This window comes from Idiotropiscis lumnitzeri, chromosome 6, assembly GCF_059441095.1.
Source record: "Idiotropiscis lumnitzeri isolate Australia: NSW breed Sydney's pygmy pipehorse chromosome 6, RoL_Ilum_1.0, whole genome shotgun sequence".
NCBI classification, from domain to species: domain Eukaryota; kingdom Metazoa; phylum Chordata; class Actinopteri; order Syngnathiformes; family Syngnathidae; genus Idiotropiscis; species Idiotropiscis lumnitzeri.
The window spans coordinates 13,211,412-13,230,705 of NC_142396.1; the positions used below are offsets into that span (position 1 = coordinate 13,211,412).

The 19,294-nt window shown below is 42.2% G+C and overlaps 1 protein-coding gene across 2 annotated transcripts; it reads left to right on the forward strand.

Annotated features, from left to right (window-relative positions):
- The first annotated feature begins 87 nt into the window (after positions 1 to 87).
- On the forward strand, positions 88 to 19,180 carry nup205 (nucleoporin 205). Of its 2 annotated transcripts, none has more exons than XM_088299201.1 (42): positions 88 to 302; positions 1,598 to 1,740; positions 2,654 to 2,825; positions 2,970 to 3,114; positions 3,248 to 3,407; positions 3,513 to 3,741; positions 4,178 to 4,342; positions 4,437 to 4,612; positions 4,707 to 4,823; positions 6,662 to 6,799; positions 6,932 to 7,082; positions 7,170 to 7,375; positions 7,466 to 7,648; positions 8,153 to 8,203; positions 8,418 to 8,627; positions 8,701 to 8,938; positions 9,025 to 9,214; positions 9,294 to 9,414; positions 9,894 to 9,975; positions 10,055 to 10,219; positions 10,329 to 10,453; positions 10,563 to 10,677; positions 11,137 to 11,286; positions 11,398 to 11,472; positions 12,102 to 12,259; positions 12,333 to 12,413; positions 12,523 to 12,714; positions 12,803 to 13,004; positions 13,095 to 13,193; positions 13,283 to 13,431; positions 14,389 to 14,580; positions 14,647 to 14,768; positions 14,852 to 14,984; positions 15,679 to 15,805; positions 15,883 to 15,956; positions 16,056 to 16,184; positions 16,586 to 16,712; positions 17,656 to 17,828; positions 17,906 to 18,035; positions 18,264 to 18,392; positions 18,629 to 18,702; positions 18,784 to 19,180. In XM_088299201.1, exons 1-42 carry the CDS (start codon positions 275 to 277, stop codon positions 18,934 to 18,936), a joined length of 5,979 nt encoding a protein of 1,992 aa, XP_088155327.1. In that variant the 5' UTR covers positions 88 to 274; the 3' UTR covers positions 18,937 to 19,180. The 2 variants fall into 2 exon arrangements, with proteins under 2 accessions (XP_088155327.1, XP_088155328.1); XM_088299202.1 differs by having other exon boundaries at positions 4,178 to 4,336.
- Positions 19,181 to 19,294: the final 114 nt, after the last annotated feature.

The window sequence follows — 19,294 nt, forward strand, 5'->3', positions numbered from 1 at the left end:
TAAAAATAATAACCCATAAAGTCTACATTTACGGCTCACAACGGTGGACTACAATTCCCATAAAAGGGAATCCCAAGACCCTGCCTAACAGAGATGTAATGATTTGTGGTCATGTTTTAAATAAATAACAACATTGAATTCGTTGCTTCAGTTAATATTTGCAATGAAATTGTATTCAAAGAATATTGAATGGATATCTTAACGAAAGCTTGGGTGTTTTCAATTTTATTCAGGCACAGGCGGAGGGTTCACTGTCCACCCTTTGGATTGTGTCATGGCGGTGCAGATGGCGGTAAATTCGGGTATGAACCAAAATTTCTGAATGCTTCATTTTTAGACTGCACTTGGGTGGTACATATTGAATAGAACCTCTCGAATAAGCACATTTAATTAATTTTTCAAGACATGCATTTCTCGTGTTTTAAAAGTAACTACCACATGGTGAGCACTGCGCTCAAGCTTGGGCTGCTAGGCTAAAGCAGCTAGGATCTCGAGAAACGGAGACAGCTTCACTAGTTTAGAACAAACATAGAGAAAGAAAAAAAAAGCCTCAACGACCCCACGTGTTTGGGTTGTGCCCGTCCTAACATTACGTGATGCAATCGCAGCTGCTCAATTCAACAAAATCATTTCATGATGTCACCGATGTGTTTACGGTATTTATTTTGTTGAGCACTTATCGGCTGAGCGCTGTTAGACTTACTCTACAAATGAAGAGGCAACAGAAGAAACGTGATGTTAAATCAATAGTCTTGGGATTTTATTATGTTGAAATAAAAATGACTTCACTACCCCGTTTAGTAGACGCAATATCGAATCTGATTATTTGATCAATCTGTTATGTTAGTCAAAAGAATAACAGTACTGTTATGGTCATGTGATGGCGCGCTTCTCTTAACTCTACAATTTGAGTAGCTCTTTGGCATCGTTTAATTTTCAAGAGCCCACAGTCTCCAAAAACAATACAATACAATTTAATTTATATAGCGCATTTCACAACAGCTGGAACTGTAACAAAGCAACAAACAACAATAATTTAGTCTAACCAGCCAAAAATCTTCTGACTCACACATGTTTTGTATTTTGAAGCAGTTATAGTATTGCTTTTAATATGCTTAAATATAGAGGAAATAGACATATGCAGCACGGGGTATCATGGGGACTGGTTTAGATTATATATGTCAAATACCATACACTCGATGCATAATAAGTGTTAAGTAACCTTACCCACTTTTATCAGCTTTATACTGCATTTTAGATCAGTACTGCAACTTTTGATTGGCTATTTGTCTTTCCATTGAATTTACTACATGAACCTTAAATGCCTTCAACCTAAACAGCTGAAATTAATTTGACCTTCTCTTTACTTTGGAACGTACATGCTATAGTTCAATATCTGAGTACGTTGCCGTTCTCTTGCAAAGAGCTGAACAACTATATTCACAGCAGGTGTTTGCTCCATGAAAATGTCCAACAATGTCCACATATATAGTCTGTACAATATGAATTCACAAGTTTAGAGAAATTCAACCTGAAAGTTGAATGTATCAAACCTATGTTGTTTACCTGACATTTGAAATCTCTTGTTCTCATGTAGGAGCCAGTCTGTGGGGGCCACTGAAGGAGCTATGGGAGACAGTGGAGGGTGCAGTGTTAAGAAGACAGGCAGAGAGCTTCCATCTGCTCGACCTGCAGTTGAAAAAACACAAGCCACACTTTCTGTCCCTCTTTAAGAACCCGGTGAGCCACGTACCATCGCCTCGTTAGTAGGACTGGACATTGAATCAAAATTTAATTGTGATCAATATTGGCTTCTCTTGATCTTTAAATCATTATAATCGAAGAAAAACTATTGTATATTTAAATACCAGGCATGCTTCGTTTTTAACACATCGCTAATGCTAAAGTCAATGTAAAATCCATTGGACATGCTAACCTGAAATTCACTGAAATGGAAATGTTAAATGGAGTGCTCTTATAAGCGCAATATCCACACCATAAGGTGCCCGAAGCGTTATAACAAAGTCTTACATTCTCCCGTTCTGCTGGCATTCATATACCAATGGGAGGCGTCACATGCAAGCGTTGTAGAAACGCATACACACAAGTAACATAACACTATCATAACACACACATTATTCCAAATCTGGTGAAAAATAGATATACTAATAAAGTTTGATTGAAACGTTCTTCTTATGTCATTGTAAGTGTGTACTCCTACCATGCAAGGCAGCACACGTCCCTTACATTGATCCACTACCACCATACCGGTCCGCAGGCTATTTTGGACTAGGCCGCTGCATGTTAAAGAAACAAGGTAGCTAAATGAGTAATGATAGCACGTACGAAGATCGCTCGTTACATAGACTTGTACTTGACAAAATGAAAAGAGAATTCAAGAATAAAGTGTTCAATATGCAAGGATGAATGGGAGTGCGGCTGTGGTGATAGTTTTAAGTAGTTGATTTTTAATAGTTGTATAAATACTAAGTTTTGAAGTCAATGAATAATCATTTTATTAATCATGATTTCAGTTTCATTAAAAATAATCGTGATTGTTCATGTAATCATCCCGTGTTGTTTTATCCTGTGTGTATTCACTAGAATGTCCCACATGATGTGCCTGCAACATCCGCTTCTTCCTCATTTTTAGGCAAAGAGTGCAGAGCAGAAAGAGAAGGTGCGTAAAGCCAGCACAGAAGGCATCGCCATCCAGGGTCAGCAGGGATCCCGACTCCTTCCAGAGCAGCTTCTGTCGGAGGCCTTCATCCTGAGTGATTTGTTTGATATTGGAGAACTGGCAGCTGTAGAGCTTTTGTTGGCAGGTCTGTACAAAAAATATATATATATATCAAATGTGTTTGGGTATATTCTTTACATTCGCATATTGTATATTTAGGGAGATGTTTACGATCATGGTGTCCTTGTTTGTCGTAAATGGCGTTTGACTTTCTTTGTTTCTCCACCAGGTGAACAGCAACAGTCCCACTTTCCAGGTTTGACACGTGGCTTGGTTGCAGTGCTCCTCTATTGGGATGGAAAGCTTTGTGTGGCCAACTCTCTGCGCACACTTATCCAGTCACGTCACGGCAAGACTTTCACTCTGGACCTCAGGTAACTGCCAGTTATTCTCCACGTCATTTCAGCCCTGAGCCACATCAAGTTTATTGCAGGGACTGATCATTCAGAATCTGTGCAGTCGTTTTGAAAGGTTTTTGACCGGCTTTTTTCCTCCCGTCTCACTTAGTGGAGAGCTGGTGTCTTTGACGACACATTTCACAGATGAACTGATGAGCCAAGGATTGACCAGGCGCATCTTGACCTTGGTAAATGAGATCAATTTGACACGCGAGTTTGAGCGGCTGCAGAAAGAGCGAGGCCTGGGCAATGACAAGCACAGGAAGGAGGTAGGAGGAAATATTTTTCGTTCTGGCTCTTATTTCATTCTTGATCAGCTATGGTTGCTCTTTCTGGTTGTAGCTGACATGATACCAACTTCAATATCCCACCAGGTTTCAGACCTCATTAAAGAATGCAGGCAGGCCCTTGCGGACAGCCTGTTTGCATGGACTTGTCAATCACCTTTGACTAAAGATGACACTCTGGCTCTCATTGGCCACCTTGAGACGGTATCAGCTCAAGCTGACGGCTCCCTGGATAGTGTGACCCTGGCTCTGGTCATGGCATTGATGTACTGTTTGGATGTCAGCTTCATTGAGCAAGGCACTGAAGATAGAGAAGGTGAGAATTGATCATTTACCTCTGTTTAGTCATTTTTATGAAATCTTGATTCAACTGTTATTTCCCAAATATTCTAGATAGCTGTTAACTGAAAGTAGAAAGGCAGTGCAAGGCTTAGTGTGAGATCTCTTCAAATTCAAATGCCCAAGCCCACAGGTTACTACAAATAAACGTGATTTTCAGTTTCAAAATGGTTCTTACCGAACTTTCCATTTTGCAGTCCAGCTGCTATGACTGAAATAATTGCGCCTTCTGTGGGTTGCAGTGCCATACATTATGCGCTCAGTGTGATTTTGAGGTTTATTTGACATAATCTCGTTGCACACTTGAGTACAATGACAATAAAGGGATTTCTAATTTCTAATTTCTAAATTTCTAATTTCTATTGCTTGTAACTGTATCATCAGTGTGTGTTTTTTATTTGATCTTTCTTTAGATCTACTCCAGGCACTTCCGCTACTTACAGAGAGACAGTATGTGTCGGCAGTGCACAGTCGTTTGACGGACAGCCAGCCGTGGAAGCTTCCCGGCCTGCAGGCTGTGTGTCGCCTGACTTGGGCTCTTTCTTTGCGGGGGTTGTCACAGCTGCCACAAGGTGCAGGTTAGGGTCACATTTTTTTCGGATGCTTAAATGACTCTGACCTTTGATGTATGTGCTGTTCAAATGGAACTAATTTCATATTTGTTCTGGGCAGCCCTCGTGGAGTTCACCGAGGCAGACGAGGCGCTGGCAGATCAGGCCGTCCTTGGCGATGTCTTCCTCTTTATTAAAGAGGGTATGCTCGATTGTGTGAGTTTCTTCCAGGAGGAGTTTTACATCCGCCGCCTCCATTCACTTATCACAGATTTTCTGGCACTAATGCCAATGAAGGTGAGTTATCGTGTTTTCTTGTTGTAGTGAACAATTACAGGCATTGTTCCAAGTCTTTTTAGTTGAATTGGTTTCATTTTTGATGCTTTTGTAGGTGAAGCAACTACGCAACCGTGCTGATGAGGATGCCCGCTTGGTGCATATGTCCTTACAAATGGACAATGAGCCTCCGTCATCATTGCGCAAGGACTTGGACCATCTCATGATGCTTGTCAGTCTCTTATACACACACACTCACATTCACACAGTTACATATACGTGTATTTACACTCACGATTTTAGAATATTCAAGTCAAGTCAAATGTATTATGTATTAACAACATCGCCTGATCTTATCTTATTCCATACTAAAGCTGCATAAAGTCTGCCTTTACGAAGATCAGTGCATTAATGCATGGACTTCATTGGAACCTACGGCTGGGCGATAAACCGAAAATTTACCGTTACCAAAATGTATTACAGTGACCGACATAATTGTGCCCTTGTCGGTAAATTCGGTGTCTAAAAAAAAAAAGAAAAAGTCTTTTCTGTCTGCGGCGATGTTCATGGATCTTTAAGACGGCTACAGCGCTTCTAGTCACGTGACTCATGCGCTGTAGAAGAATGTAAACAGAAGACGCGTTCGTTGCTGGCGATTCAAATCCTGAAGCGGCTGACACGGCTGCAGACCAAGTAACGTTAGTTGAAATTGTTCCTGTCGCGCTTGTCCCGAAAAGAAAATCTGTCGTTTGGAAATGTTTTGGCTTTCATAAAGACGATGTCTGAGCAAAAGAACATGAACTACAAAGTGTGTCGTAAGCACCTGAAACAGCGCGTCCAACCTTTTCTTTTTCACCACTCACAATACAACCATGCTGTTGACTTGGAGCTTGTGCTAAAAGTTCAAAGTGAGAAGCAAGGTTGGACAAGTGACAACAGCCCACTAACGGAGGCGACACCATACGAGAGAACGTCTCAGAGGTGGACGCGATAGCCTAGCACATAGCTAAAGATAGAGCTCCTCTAGTTACAGTGGAGCGCACAAGATTTAAACGCCTTATGAACGTAGCCGACAAAAGGTACGAAAATATTTGTCGCAAACAGCACTTCCCGATATGGACAACATCGGGACGGGAGCGGAGACATGTCGGGCATTTTGCATCCACATCCGACTTGTGGTCGAGTCGCAACATGGATCCATGTTTGAGCCTGAATGTGCATTACATAGACGACAAGTGGCGACCGCGCACCGGAGTACTCGAGACGGCACATTTTCCTGATCATGCACACTTGTTTATTTGGCACTGGCATTCCATTGACATTTTTTTCATTTTATTTAGCATTTTGTTTACAGGCGACTAGCTCCTTTGCACATGGCATTATTTATATTGTTTACAAGATACCTTTACACCAATCTAGGCCTTTGCAAATGGCATTACAGCATCTCGGCACAATATAGAAATGCAGAAAAAGATTTTGTGAGAGGTACCCTTTTTCTCCTGTTCTTTGTGACATTGTTCAAGTCATGCAAAGCAAGCTATTTTGAATGTTTATTCAAATGATTTTTGTACTTTTATTTTTCATTGAAAGGAATGTGCACCAGTTGGTCAATAAAAAAGCAGTTAATATGCATTTCCTGCATTTATTTTGATTTTGGTCCTCAGGGGGAATTTATTGCACATTTATCGTTATCGAGGTAAAAGTGCCCAATTTATCGCAATATTGATTTTAGGTCATATCGCCCAGCCCTATTGGACCCTGTTTTGGATACAAATTTTCAGCTTCATGAATATTAGTAGCACAAGGCTTTGCTGATGTAGACCTCTTGAAATAACCACCAGCCACAATTCTCAATGTATTCTAAAATGGCAGTGGAATTTGCAACAGATTCATCTTCAGAAATCTTACACTTGCTCCAGAGCTCAGTCAGTAGCTATTGGGGTTCTCCAAAAAAAAAAAAAGTCAAACGAAATGAAATTTAATTTATACCAGATGCAATTAATGTTGAATGTATGTTCCAATATATTTATATTTATTTATTTTAGTGGTGTTCCCCTTTCATTTTTTTAGATAGGAGAGTTCTACACAAAGGATCCATTTGGAATGGAATTGGGTCTAGAGTTTTGGTGTCCCACAGAGCCCCTCCACCACAACTCACTGCAAGGATCCTACCTGGGAATGGCACTACAAAGGCCTCCACATAAACAGGTTACCTTATTTTTCTTCAAATTCCCTGCTTAACTATTAAAGTCTGAACATGTTTCTCCTTAGACAAGTTCTATTTTTACATCCCCTCATCATTTCAATCTTTCTGATATTCTTTTTTATGCATTGATGCAGGTGGTTCTGTCTAAGTTTGTGCGTCAAATGGGGGACCTTCTGCCCTCCACCCTTTATATCTCTTATCTACGGATGCTGAAAGGTCTTGCCAATGGTCCTCAGTCTGCTCACTACTGCTTCAGCCTGCTGAAAACCAACGGAGCATCACATGGTAAGGGGAATGAAATGATGCTTTTAGTTTTAGTGAATATCATCGCACAACATTGGGCACAAAGTACCTTCATGTCCTTTAATGCAGGTGATAACATCCAAGGAGTAACCGGTTGTCCAGTGTCATGGGAACATTTTTTCCACTCCCTCATGCTCTACCATGAGAATTTGCGACGAGACCTACCAAACCCTGATGCAGTTCATTATCGCCACCCACCTCTACGGGGCATCACTCAACGAGAACTGGAAGGACTAACCTCCTTTTTGCAGTTACTCACTACAATTATTACATGGGTATGTTTGTTGGGATTGTCCATGTTCTGATATTTTGGGCACACCTTGACTTGAGAATGTTGTCTAATTTATGTCTTTGTCGTTTTCTAGAGTGAAAATGCTCGCCTAGCGTTATGTGAGCACCCCCAGTGGACCCCTGTGGTGGTGATGCTGGGGTTGCTTCAATGTAGTGTTCCGCCTGTCCTGAAAGCTGAGCTTCTACGCTGCCTGGCAGCTTTCGGCAAATCACCTGAAATCGCTGCATCGCTCTGGCAGTCACTAGAGTACACACAGGTTGGACTCCCCCCCCCCCCCCCCCGTAAATGTATTCAGCCCTATTGTCAAATAGATAAAATGCTCAGGATGTGGATTTGTGACGTGAGCTCACTAAAGGGTTAAACTGATGCGTAGTTCCAGACTGCCCCTAAATGGTGACATTTTGCTCCTAAAATTTAAGACAATGTAACTAAAGTTTTCATTCATTCGCACGTGTGACTAATAAATTTTCAGATTTTTTTTTTTTATTTTATTTTACTATTTCTTAAACATTTTTGTGTCTAAGAAACATCTGCTCCCCACATGCACCCATTTATCAGTCATGCAGTGATGAAATGAATGGAAATGTGAATATATATTTTGCATTCATGAACGCCCCAAAATCTTCTTCTGCCGTCGTCCCTAAAATGTAAATGAACGGATTTCTTCCCGAACTCTAAATTTTGTGTTTTTGTTTTTGACTCTTTCTTTCCAATATAACATTTCCGACAGATGCACTGTAGTTTTCTTTTTCTTTTGCAGATTCTTCAGACAGTGCGTGCTCCAGGACAAAGACAGGCAGCAGGAATTGAGGTAAGTCAAATTGATCTACTCGTGTAGTGCATAGATCTGTGGTTTGATAAAGAAAATGTGTAAAGTATGTGAATGTGTATTTTGGTGAAAGTAGCACTTAAAATCTTTGAAAATGTTTTCAGCTGTAACATAATGACGTCACTTAACTTAGTCGATTCAGATTTCTTGTTGAAATATAGCATACAAATTCCAAGCTCGCTTGCTGTCCTCTCAGGTGGAGCTTAATGAGATCGAGTCGAGCTGCGAGGAGTACCCTCTGACACGAGGCTTCTGTCATCTGATAAGCACTTTGGTGGAGAGCAGCCTTCCCCTTAATTTGGGTGCAGGGCTGCGTGTGCCAGGCTTCCAGCCATACCTGAATTTCTTGCGTGACTCTGTCTTCCTGGCTTTCCCCACCAGAGCATATCGACATCCAGCTGAAAAGGTCTTTTCGCAGCTCATGGTTTGTATTGACAGTTTTTACACTTGTATACTTATTCTGTTTTGTCTTTTGCCAGTGGGAAGTGGCTGACGCTGCACTCGAGGTTTTTCACAAGCTTCTGCGAGATTATGAGCCGCAGCCGTCAGACTTTGTCCATGAGATGGTGGAGCTGCAGGGCGAGCAGGTCCCAGCCCACAAGCCACCGGGCCACAGTATCATGTTCCACCTGCTCAACGACTCGCCCATGTTGGCTCTCTGCCTCAGCGTGCTGGAGGAGGGTGTACGCCAGCTAGACACCTACGCTCCTTTTCCCGGTGAGACAACATGCAGACTACTGTCACTGCCTAACTGGGAAATGTTTTGGCTGTTTCCCGGGAGTTTAATGCAATCTGTCTTCCAGGCAAGAAGCACCTGGAGTCTGCAGTACTGCACTGCCTCTGCTTGCTAGATCTGACCCTGCAGAAGGAGGTAGTGTTCATGGATCTTCTCAGGGAGAGCCAAGCGCCCCTTTTGGTTTCCCCATTGGAGCAGCTTCTACAAGGGGTCAGTCCTCAAACCCGCAGAGCAGATCACATTGTGAATGTGGCCAGGTAATAACGATACCAGCGCTCATCATTAATACTGCTGGTGCTGTGGACAAATTATTTATCGGATTGTGTCTGTTGTCAGATATCTCTACCACAATGACTCCAACCCTGAGGCTGCCTTCCAGAGTGCCAAGATCTTGCGTTGCATCACAAATTACCCAAACATTCAAGAGAGACTTGTAGGAGATTTCACACATGACCAGGTATATACTGTTGTTGTTTTTAAATATATTATTTCAAGGAAAGGTAGAGGAGTATAAATGATTGTTGAGCTACTGTGGTGAATATGGATACTTGACATACATTTTTTTTCACAAAACATTTTTGTTATGCATTTGAAAATCATATGCCATGTAAATACCAATTGCACTCATTGCCCTGCGGTCCCCATCTTAAGCTTTTGTCAAAAATTATATTCCTGAAATATTAGAAGAATATGTTTGGCACAGTTCTGCATATTATATAATTGCAATGAAATGCTTATTGTTTTTTGACAGTGTCACTCAAAATCTTGGGTTGTGTTTTTATCTGATCTAATTGTGCAGGTTTTCCTCAAAAGTCTATGTTAAGTTGCTTAATAAACACGTTGATTCGAAGATGAGCTAGCTGTATTAGATGGAATAGCTGTGTGTCATGTCTTTTGTAGTATCAAGTCAAACTTTTGTTTTCCCTGTTCCCTTAGGTTGTGAGTGACAAGCTGATGTCAGGCTTTGTGGAGTGTCTGGATAATGACGAGGCAGAAGAAGGAACCGAGACAGAAAATGGTGCATCATCAGCTTCTTGTCCTGTCTCTTTGAAAATGCGTTTGAGTATTTGCTCTGATCAGACTCTCTGAACTTCTAGGTTCAGATTCCCAAAAGAAAGTGGCACAAATCCGTCATGAAACCCAGGTTCACATCCTTAACCTTCTCATCACCTCTTTGGAACTGAAGACGCCCAATTTGGCATTGTACCTACTGGGCTATGAAGTCAAGAAGCGCGTGTCCTCCACCAACCTGCAGGATCCAGGTTAGGATATCGACATTGATTGCAGTATTATCCTTTGTGACAACCAGGCAACAATCGAATCCTAACAACTACCAACGACGCAATGTTCATTAATAGCTGTATTTTACAGGCGTGTTAGGGTGCCAGCGGAGTTGTCTGCATGCCATCCTGAGTCTCCTGCAGAGAGGCACTGAGAAAAGATCAGGACCTGCTCTCACTCAACAAGCTCCACATCTGGCCGAGCTCTGCTACCAGGTTAGCTTTCTCCTCCTACGTAGAGTGCCTTAAGATTTGGTACTTCACAGTGGCGATCAGGCTCAGTCCACTCAAATGTCCTAATGAATTTCTTTTCTTGTACTCACAGGTCATCTACCAACTGTGTGCCTGCTCTGAAACATCTGGACCAACAATGCGCTATTTGAGGACAAGTCAGGACTTTCTGTTCTCACATCTGCAACACCTGCCTTTCATCCTCCCTGGTGAGTGGTCCCCAACTATGTTTTGTGCCACGAACCTGCTCAAGCAAGTAAATGCTTCCCTTGGAGCCGTAATCATTTGGGAGTGGGGGGTGGCAGGTGGTTACAGATGTGCACCTGCGCAAAACATGGCTCTATTGATTACTGCTTTGGTAGCAGCTCAACGGCTAATGATACATCGGCCGAAGGGAACATTCAGTATTTTCAGAACTGCCTCTGGTGGTCATTCTGAATTCATAGAACTGTAGTTACATTCTTAACGTTCATTTTAGAATGTCAGGATAAATACTAAAACTCACCATTAAAGAATCACTACATTGAAATAGAACCACATATTCAAAGTAGAAGGGTGAACTAAATTATATTACTCGATGGTAGTGCTCATTTAGTAGCACTGATGAATTCTGCAATGGTTGGTTTTCTGAAAACAATTCAAGTATATTTTCTCTCCGCTGTTCTCAGGGGACCAAATTGCTGCCCTGTCCCAGATGTCCTGGCTCATGAAGACAGCTGCAATCGAGCTGCGGGTGACGTCACTGAACCGCCAGCGCTCACATACGCAGCGCCTTGTCAACCTGCTGCTCGATGACCAGCCCATCTCACAGCATGCAGGTGCTGTATTGCTGTTTGTCATGAGCATTTGTATCTTTAAATATCTTTAAAGCTGGACTTGGCCTTGAAACTATAACTAATATAATGTTTGCATTTTCTTTTGCATTTTAGCTGAAGGAGAAGGCGGTATGGAGGAAGAAACTAGATCAGTCAGTGGTTTCTTACATTTTGACTCCGTTTCCAAAGGTATGTTTAGTTTTGTACACATTCCCAGTAAAAAAAAAAAAGTCTTACTGAAACTTGTATATATTCCCCTGTTTTATTTCCTCCATTTCTCCCCTCTCGCATACGAAGGGGACATCCAGGAGTGTAATTTACACCAATTACCTTTTCGATAGACATCTCAAATTCAACTTTACTTTTTATTTTGGAACACTGAAACCTCAAACCTTCATCTCCCGGAATGAAAAACACAGCTCAATATTTCAATAAGGGTCAAAGTTGATACATAAAAATGTGTAGTCACCACAATTCAGTTTCAGGAAGATCAATGGAGAAAAAAAAAAAACAAGGATTACCTTTTTTTCCATCAGATTGCCTATATGATCTTGGCAATTTGTGTTTCTTGAGAACAAGAAGAAACAACATCCACTACACTTGCAAACCAACAATTTTGTCCATGCATGTGCATAACATTTGAGCCATCACACTCGTGGACATAGGAAACACGCTACTTAAATGCCCGGGGAGCAGTTCGTTGTATCAGTGTCTTGCTCAAGGACACCACGCTTATGTGTCCAGTGGATGTTAGGGTGTAGATGGTCTTGAACTAGGCTGGCTTAACCACTTAGCCACTTGTTGTTTGCTCTCACCAGTTCGGAGGAAGTTGCTGAGTGTGTTGGACGCCATCGACTTCAGCCAAGACATGCCTGAGCTACTGCAGCTGGACTTTTTTGAGCGCACTCAGATAGAACAAGTCATCTCCAACTGTGAACATGTCAATGAGCAAGGACACACTGTTTGCAACGTGAAGGTGGGTTTCTTTGTTGAATTTATGCTGTTGTGAAGTTGTCACCGAGTTCTCACATTGAAATTGTCCCTCACAGTTGCTCCACAGAGTGCTCTTTGCTGAGGTGAATGCTCTGCAAGGGATGGCTGCAATTGGACAGCGACCCCTGCTTATGGAGGTGTGTGAACTATAACTGAACAGGACCATGACTTTTACATCCGCATTTTTATTTGGTTGGAATACTGATTATGAGGTCCAGTCATTTCACCAGCACTATGTTTTCCTAGGAGGTGAACTCGATCCTGCAGCAGGTGGTGGAACGTAACCGTGTCCGACGCAGTCTCAGTGCAAAGAGACACGCGCTGCAGTCCTGGAGGAGCCTAGTGGAGACGCTCCTCACCGCCTGCCCTGCTGACCTCATAGCAGTGGAAGAGAGACAACTAATAATAAGAGACCTGCTTCTAGACCTGCATGATAAGGTTGATGAGGATGTTACTCATATGTGAATAACGCAATTAATTCCAATTATTCTACGTAATTTGTGCTGATGGTCCAAATGCTACTTAGGTTTTATCTGAAGATGCAGCGGGAGAACTAATGCCCATTGTTGCTGGGGCCGTCTTCACTCTGACTGCTCACCTCAGTCAGTCGGTGTTGTCCGAACATCAGCGAGGGGCTGGATTAGAATCGTCATCCGGTTTTGCCTCAATAGCAAACTCCGCCCTCCATCTTATCCTTCGCAAACTGCTGGACTTCATCCTTTCTACTGGTGTGTATAAACCTCCATCACCTTCAAACTTGACTTACACTATCGCATAATTATTTTTATTTTTATTTGTATATACTTCTACATCTTAAGGCGGAGGATACCAGCGTCTGCGTGCACACTTATATGGCTCTTTGCTGTACTACCTTCAAATTGCCCAGAAACCTGAGGAACCAGATACTTTGCAGACAGGTACACCAAAAATATTTTTACTACACCAATTTGGTTATCCGTGATCCACTGTATCGTCATCCCTTTCACTTCCTTCTGTGTCCTTCTAGCTGGGAGGGCAATGTGGGAGCGTCTCACAGCCCCCGAAGATGGCTTTTCCAAACTGCAGCGAGAGAACCTCACTATCATTGAGAGTTACGGCAGAGCACTAATGGAGGTGGTTTGCAGGGATGCATGTGACGGCCATGAAATTAGCAGGGTATGTTTGGCTCCCGTGTTTTGAGCAAAGCAAACAGTTGGGCTCCTGTTTAGATGCATTTTTGGTGTTACATTTGTCTGATGTTTTGGAACATTCCGTGATGCAATACAATGACACTTTTTCATTCCACTTTAAGTGGTACGGAGAAGTACTGTGTGACTCTTGATTACAAAAAAAAAAATGTAAAGAAATGATAGTTTTAAGAGGGCTTAGCGTGTATGTGTATCCACACCTCTGCGGTTACTTCGCTGTTGGCTTCTCCTTCTCGCTGGACCTGGGAGATGAACTCCCTCAGGTTAGTTTAGAACATGCTATCTGGTCTGACATAAGGCAGGTGAATTTAAAATTGGACCAAAAGCAAAAAAACAAAACAAAACAAAAACAAATAACCTTGGTTCTGTCGTTAGCCAGTGTTTGGCGAGGGATCATAGTGGTTCAAGGAAGCTGTTTTGAATTAAAAAAGAAAAGCTTTTCATGTTTTGTATATAAGTGAATATGAGGCTTTTTAAAGCTCAGCGGAAATCCTTTGGTGGGAAAAAAAAAAGCGCTAAATATTTGCACTCCATTTACCATCCATCCAGCCATTTTTTTCGATCAGACTATTATTTCTTCATTTGTTGGACTATGATGTGTTTTTTCGGAAAAGTACAGTAATTAATCCATTCAAGTTGATTCGGAAGTTGTTTGTTAATGTCAACACAAATAGTAAATGTGGATTTTTGGCTGCGAGTCCGAGCTCTAGCTTTTATACAATTAGAGTATTTTTCTTCTCCAAAAGCAGGTGAGAAAATAATTTGTTGGAACGGATACTGGCATTTCAATTAGTTTCAACGTGGAAAAATACGAGAATGTATTTTCTATTTGAGTAAAATGACTTTGAGCTCGGTCATGGAACAAATTAAACGTGTCAGTCGAGGTATCATTGTTCTCTTATCCACTGACCATAATATCTTGCAGATGCTAGCTCTGGCGGTGCTTGACAGAATCCTGTCCATTGACCGCCAGAACCAGTGGCTGGTGTACATTTGCAACAGCGGCTACCTTCGCTCGCTCGTGGAGAGCCTTCGGCAGGATGACGCAGCTCTGCAGGGTCTGCTCACACCTCAGCCTCCCCTCCTCAAGCCACTCTACATCTACGAGAGCAAGATGGTGAGGAGCCGTTTTGTTTGTCCGCCGAAGGCCAATGCGGGCTCAACAGCAGCTGTGTGTTTTCAGGCCCTGCTAACTCGCGTGGCCAAGACGAGCCAAGGTGCTGTGGAATTGCTCCGCTGCGGTCTGGTTGCACAACTAATTGAATGTCAGGTTTTTGACATGATACCTGACAGTGAAGCTCACAGGTAAGCGTCACATTTCTCTGGTTCATCAAAAAGACAAGTCATCACATCGAAACTGACTTTAATGTGTCTGCTGCTGGGTACAGAATGATGAGGGACCCGTCAGGTTTCATCCCCAGCCCAATGGACCGTTACCGACAGATTCTTTTACCCACCCTGAGGCTCTTCCAGGTGATACTTACTTCGACCTCGGTGAATCACCAGCAGGGAGCAGCACAGGTGGGGAATCATTAAGAAAGTCATGCATTCTAATTACGGGTTTGTCCGTTTGTGGACATCTCAGGATACAACATTTTGAGGTGACAGATGGTGCGCAGTGAAGGAATTTGTGCGGCGAACTAAGACTACTTTGTCACACAGCACAAGAAGGCAGGCTCCGTTACCACCGGATTTCATCAATTCTTTTACATTTATTAAAGGGTTTTTAATACATACATGTATGTATTGTAATTATAACTTGTGTATGTTAATAATAGATCTCCGACTTGTGCTGAGTTGCTGCCTTATAAATGGAAATCTTAAATCAAGGATCTCTCTATATGGAACTGTGACATTTATTTTTATTCCTTGAAAGTCAAAAGTCTTGGTCAGTTCTCTTGTTTTCTTGTCAAAAGAAAGCAGGTAGCTCTTAAAACTGGACTTAATGGAGAGTATGGAAGAGCTGTGTCAACATTGTGAAAATCCTTTTCTGTTTGATTTGACACAAATTTTCTCTCGTTTATAATGGCGATTGCAGATTCCTCATTTTAACCAGTATATTCGAAACATGTCTTAACACAGAACATATTAAATGATGTTCTTGACATGCTCATTGGTTGGAATAATTTGTATATTTTTACTTGATGTGAGAGGTTAGTCGTACATCGCGTGTAACTGTTTTGGAGCTCGCATCTTATGAGTGTAAAATTTCTAGATCCTCCAGTGGCTGATAGTCCATGCAGACACCATCCAGTCACTGTTGCGCTGTCCGGAGCTCAGCATAGGAGCGTTGCAGGAGCTCTCTTTGCTTACTGGTATCATCAGTAAGACTGCTTTACCAGGTAATACGACAAAATATTGACAAAACATCATGAAAATGATGAAAGTTGGACCTCATTTCTGATGCCGTTTGCTTCAGGGGCCCCCGAGATGGGCGGTGAGGTCAATGGTGCTGCTCTGATGGAGTTTCAAGGTCACATCAACAGATTCCAGGTTAGCTTGATTATCATGTTAGAAGTTTTAGTCAGTTTCGTTTTTTTTTTTTTCATTTTGTCAAAATATGCTAATGTAGTGTTGTTGTGTTTTTTAAAGCGATTATGCCTGTTGCTGCTCAGCCGCTTGGCGGGCAGTGAGCGAGAGAGGTTACTGAAGCAAGCCGAGATGACTGCTGCGGGAGACTCAGCAGAAAGGAGAGAGGAGATGGAGGTGGCCATGCAACAGGTAGGAGGTGTCACGCTTGCATAACCCCAAAGTTGATTGCAACATGCTAATATTTTTTCAGTGCTGGCTGGCTGTTTTAACGTTTTTAATTTGCTGTCATTTATGTGCACTGCATACTTAGTTAGGTTAGTTGGGTTAGTTAAACCTCGAGTCTAGTGGAAAAGTCGACCACCCAAAAGCGTAGGAAGGCCGGGCCAAGTACAGTTTTTGTAAAAACAAGCAGGTATACTAAAGTGAAAAAAACTTCTGGTTCCTCCCTTTTAAGACTGACAATTCCCAATACCACATATCCCTTTTTAATTTCATCCAACAGCTAAAAGGTATGGCAGCAATGTGTGTTCTGTCTGCATTGGTAGTTGTGTACATCACTGTCATTGACCTGTGCTGCACTCTGACCTCAGGTTTGCGCCAACATCATGGAGTACTGCCAAAGCTTGCTGCTGCAGAGCTCGGCTCAGGCCCAGTTTACCATCTGCCTTTTCAGCCCGTTTGGCAGCGAGCCGGCTGGCAGGGACGGAGGACGTGCAGGTTGGGCCCTCGTTAGGAATCAATCAATCAATGAATGTGAACATGCTGATTGTCCTCTTTAATCATTGTCAAGAGGAACCTTGATAGCTGAACACGATGCAGTAGACTTGGAATTAATTCCTCCGCAGAACTATTAGCACGGCCAATTAGTATGTTCCACGTGCGTTTTAGTGTTACTTCCTTGTTTATATCCTCGTAGCCTTGCAAAGTTTCCAGAACTCCCGGTACAAACAATTTTTGTGACTCACCGTGACTCAGAAGCGCCGTGTTATTAGCTTTTATCATATCATATCTTTTTTTTTACTGTCTTCATTTGACGTAAAGTGGCATCGGTCATAGCATCTTAAATTACTAGCCTGCAGAGACGCACATCCGCTCATTTGTAATGTACCTTGCGCACGCGTGTCATTATATAATTATAATTACACGTAATATAATTCCTTTGACTAAGTAACTGCTTCTGTACACGGAAGCATCTGTGCATCAGCGCATGCGCAGCAGAGCACGGTAGACATTTACGGCTTCCCATACTTTCAATGTACTTTCTTCTTCTTCCCCCCAAAAAAATATTAAAATAAAAAATATTATGCAGATAAAACTTCAAGTTTTGACCACCAAAACCTTGGACACCACATTGTAACTTGCGATGGTCGTTAAAACGAATCTTGCAGCCGATCCAAAGTCATGAGATGTCATAAAAGTGAGTCACCAGCCAAGACGCAGTCAGCTAATTGACTGCCCCAAAAGCTTGACTGCAGTATCATCTTTGCACCAGGAGAGGGTGCTAATAGACTAGAAAATATTCATTGAGAGTTTGACAACCAGAAAAGAAAAATTCAATTAGAAGGTCTATTTTCTGGGTGATTTTAATGTTCAAGTGTGTTATATTCTCAAAATTAAAGTATTTAAAATGTCCCCCATGTAACATGAGTCTTGGCCGTAGATCTGTCGTCCAGCCTGCCCAACATGGCGTACTCACGAGCACCCAGCATGGGCCTTGTGCTCTTTCTGCTGAAGAACACCGCCGCCGACTTCTTCCGCTTTCACCAGAGTCACAGGCAGAGTCTGGGCAAGCTGCAGAGTCTGGATCAGCTGCCCCCCGAAGAGCTCAAGGAGGTAGTAACGCATGCGGACGCTACGCTGATTCGGTCTGACTCTGACATGCGTCATCTAAGCAGACGTGTCGTTTGTAGTTATGCCAAGGCCTGGTGTCCGGTCCGGGAGCTGTGGAGAAAATCTCGTCGGTGCAAAGAAGTCTGCTGGCCAACAAAAGACTGGTGCAACTCATCAACAATAGAGCCAAGCTGCTGGCCCTCTGCTCCTGTATCCTTTATGTGCACCTCTTATTACATGAGTTCATATAAGAGAGCATGCAAAATATGTAGAATATCACGATGTCTGCGGATCCTCAAGCTTACATCAAATGTTCTGATCTGAAGGACTTAATCATCATTAATCTGGCCGTGATGCTTAAATGAGAACCTCCAGACTCGTACCCAATCTTGTAATGGTGTTCTATGTGGACAAAACCTTAACCCACCCTCATTGCAGACATCATCGAGACGTGTCTATTTGTGCTGTGGCGCCACCTGGAGTATTACCTTCTACACTGCACCCCCACCGACCCAAAAGACTCTCCACTTCCTGGAGCCACTTTGTTTAGATCTCGCCTCGTGGACGGTAAGCGTCTTTGAGTACTTGATTTGTCGACAATGACGGTAAAAAATACGGAAAATACGCATATGGTTGATGGTCATTAAAATGTATTGTGGGAGGGGTCTTCTTTTTTTTAAAATCCCAAACAATTCTTCAAAATATGGCGATAAATCTCCAATGTGTTTTTCCATGAAAAAAATAAAATGAAAATGGGCAAAATTAAAAAAATAAAATATTGTTTTGTTATTTTTCTGCTTCAGACTCGTTTGGCAGCCTGCAGGAAAGCACTGGACGTGGAGCCATCTCGCGGGTCACTCGGCAAGATTTAGAGCTGGTAAGAAGTTAAACTTAGCGAAAGACTTAATTAACTGCTCCACAATATTTATCCCCCCCCTCATTTGTTTTGCAATTGCAGTTGAAGAGTGACATGGCTGCTGGTTTTGGAGAAGCTCTCCAGAGGAAACTTCTGGAGGTGGAAGGCTTGTACAGCCAAGTGCGTTCACGCTACACCTTCATCCAGGCTCTTGTACGCAGGATCCGAGGCCTCCTGAGACAGCCCAAAAGCTGAGAGATCTCCATAATGGACAATTTTAGGGGCAAATACACAAAGCATAACATGACACAAACAGCAGAAACATTTTCAGTCAAGGTTTTTCAATTAAGCCCTTCCAAATATCACATAGCTGCCACAGTGATTGTTGATTAACGCTGAAAGGGCTGTTCCTTAACGGACAGGAAATTAACTCTTACGTGAATAGTTTTTGTTTAACTTGTCTTTTTTTGTGTGCAAATAAATTTTCTATACAATTTAATCAATGGTGTTATTTAATTGCGCTCCAAAATTCTCATTTTCCTGTGATTTTGCCTTTGTCTTTTGTATTATGGTGGAACTAAAAAAAATACACTTCCAGAATAATGAGAAAAAA

Excerpts from the sequence above, each read along its gene's own strand:
- nup205 (XM_088299201.1), top strand. The coding sequence starts at position 275 with ATGGCGGTGCAGATGGCGGTAAATTCGG. Across the intron at positions 303-1,597 it reads GCAGATGGCGGTAAATTCGG|GAGCCAGTCTGTGGGGGCCA; the intron begins GTATGAACCAAA and ends GTTCTCATGTAG. Across the intron at positions 8,204-8,417 it reads GACAGGCAGCAGGAATTGAG|GTGGAGCTTAATGAGATCGA; the intron begins GTAAGTCAAATT and ends CTGTCCTCTCAG.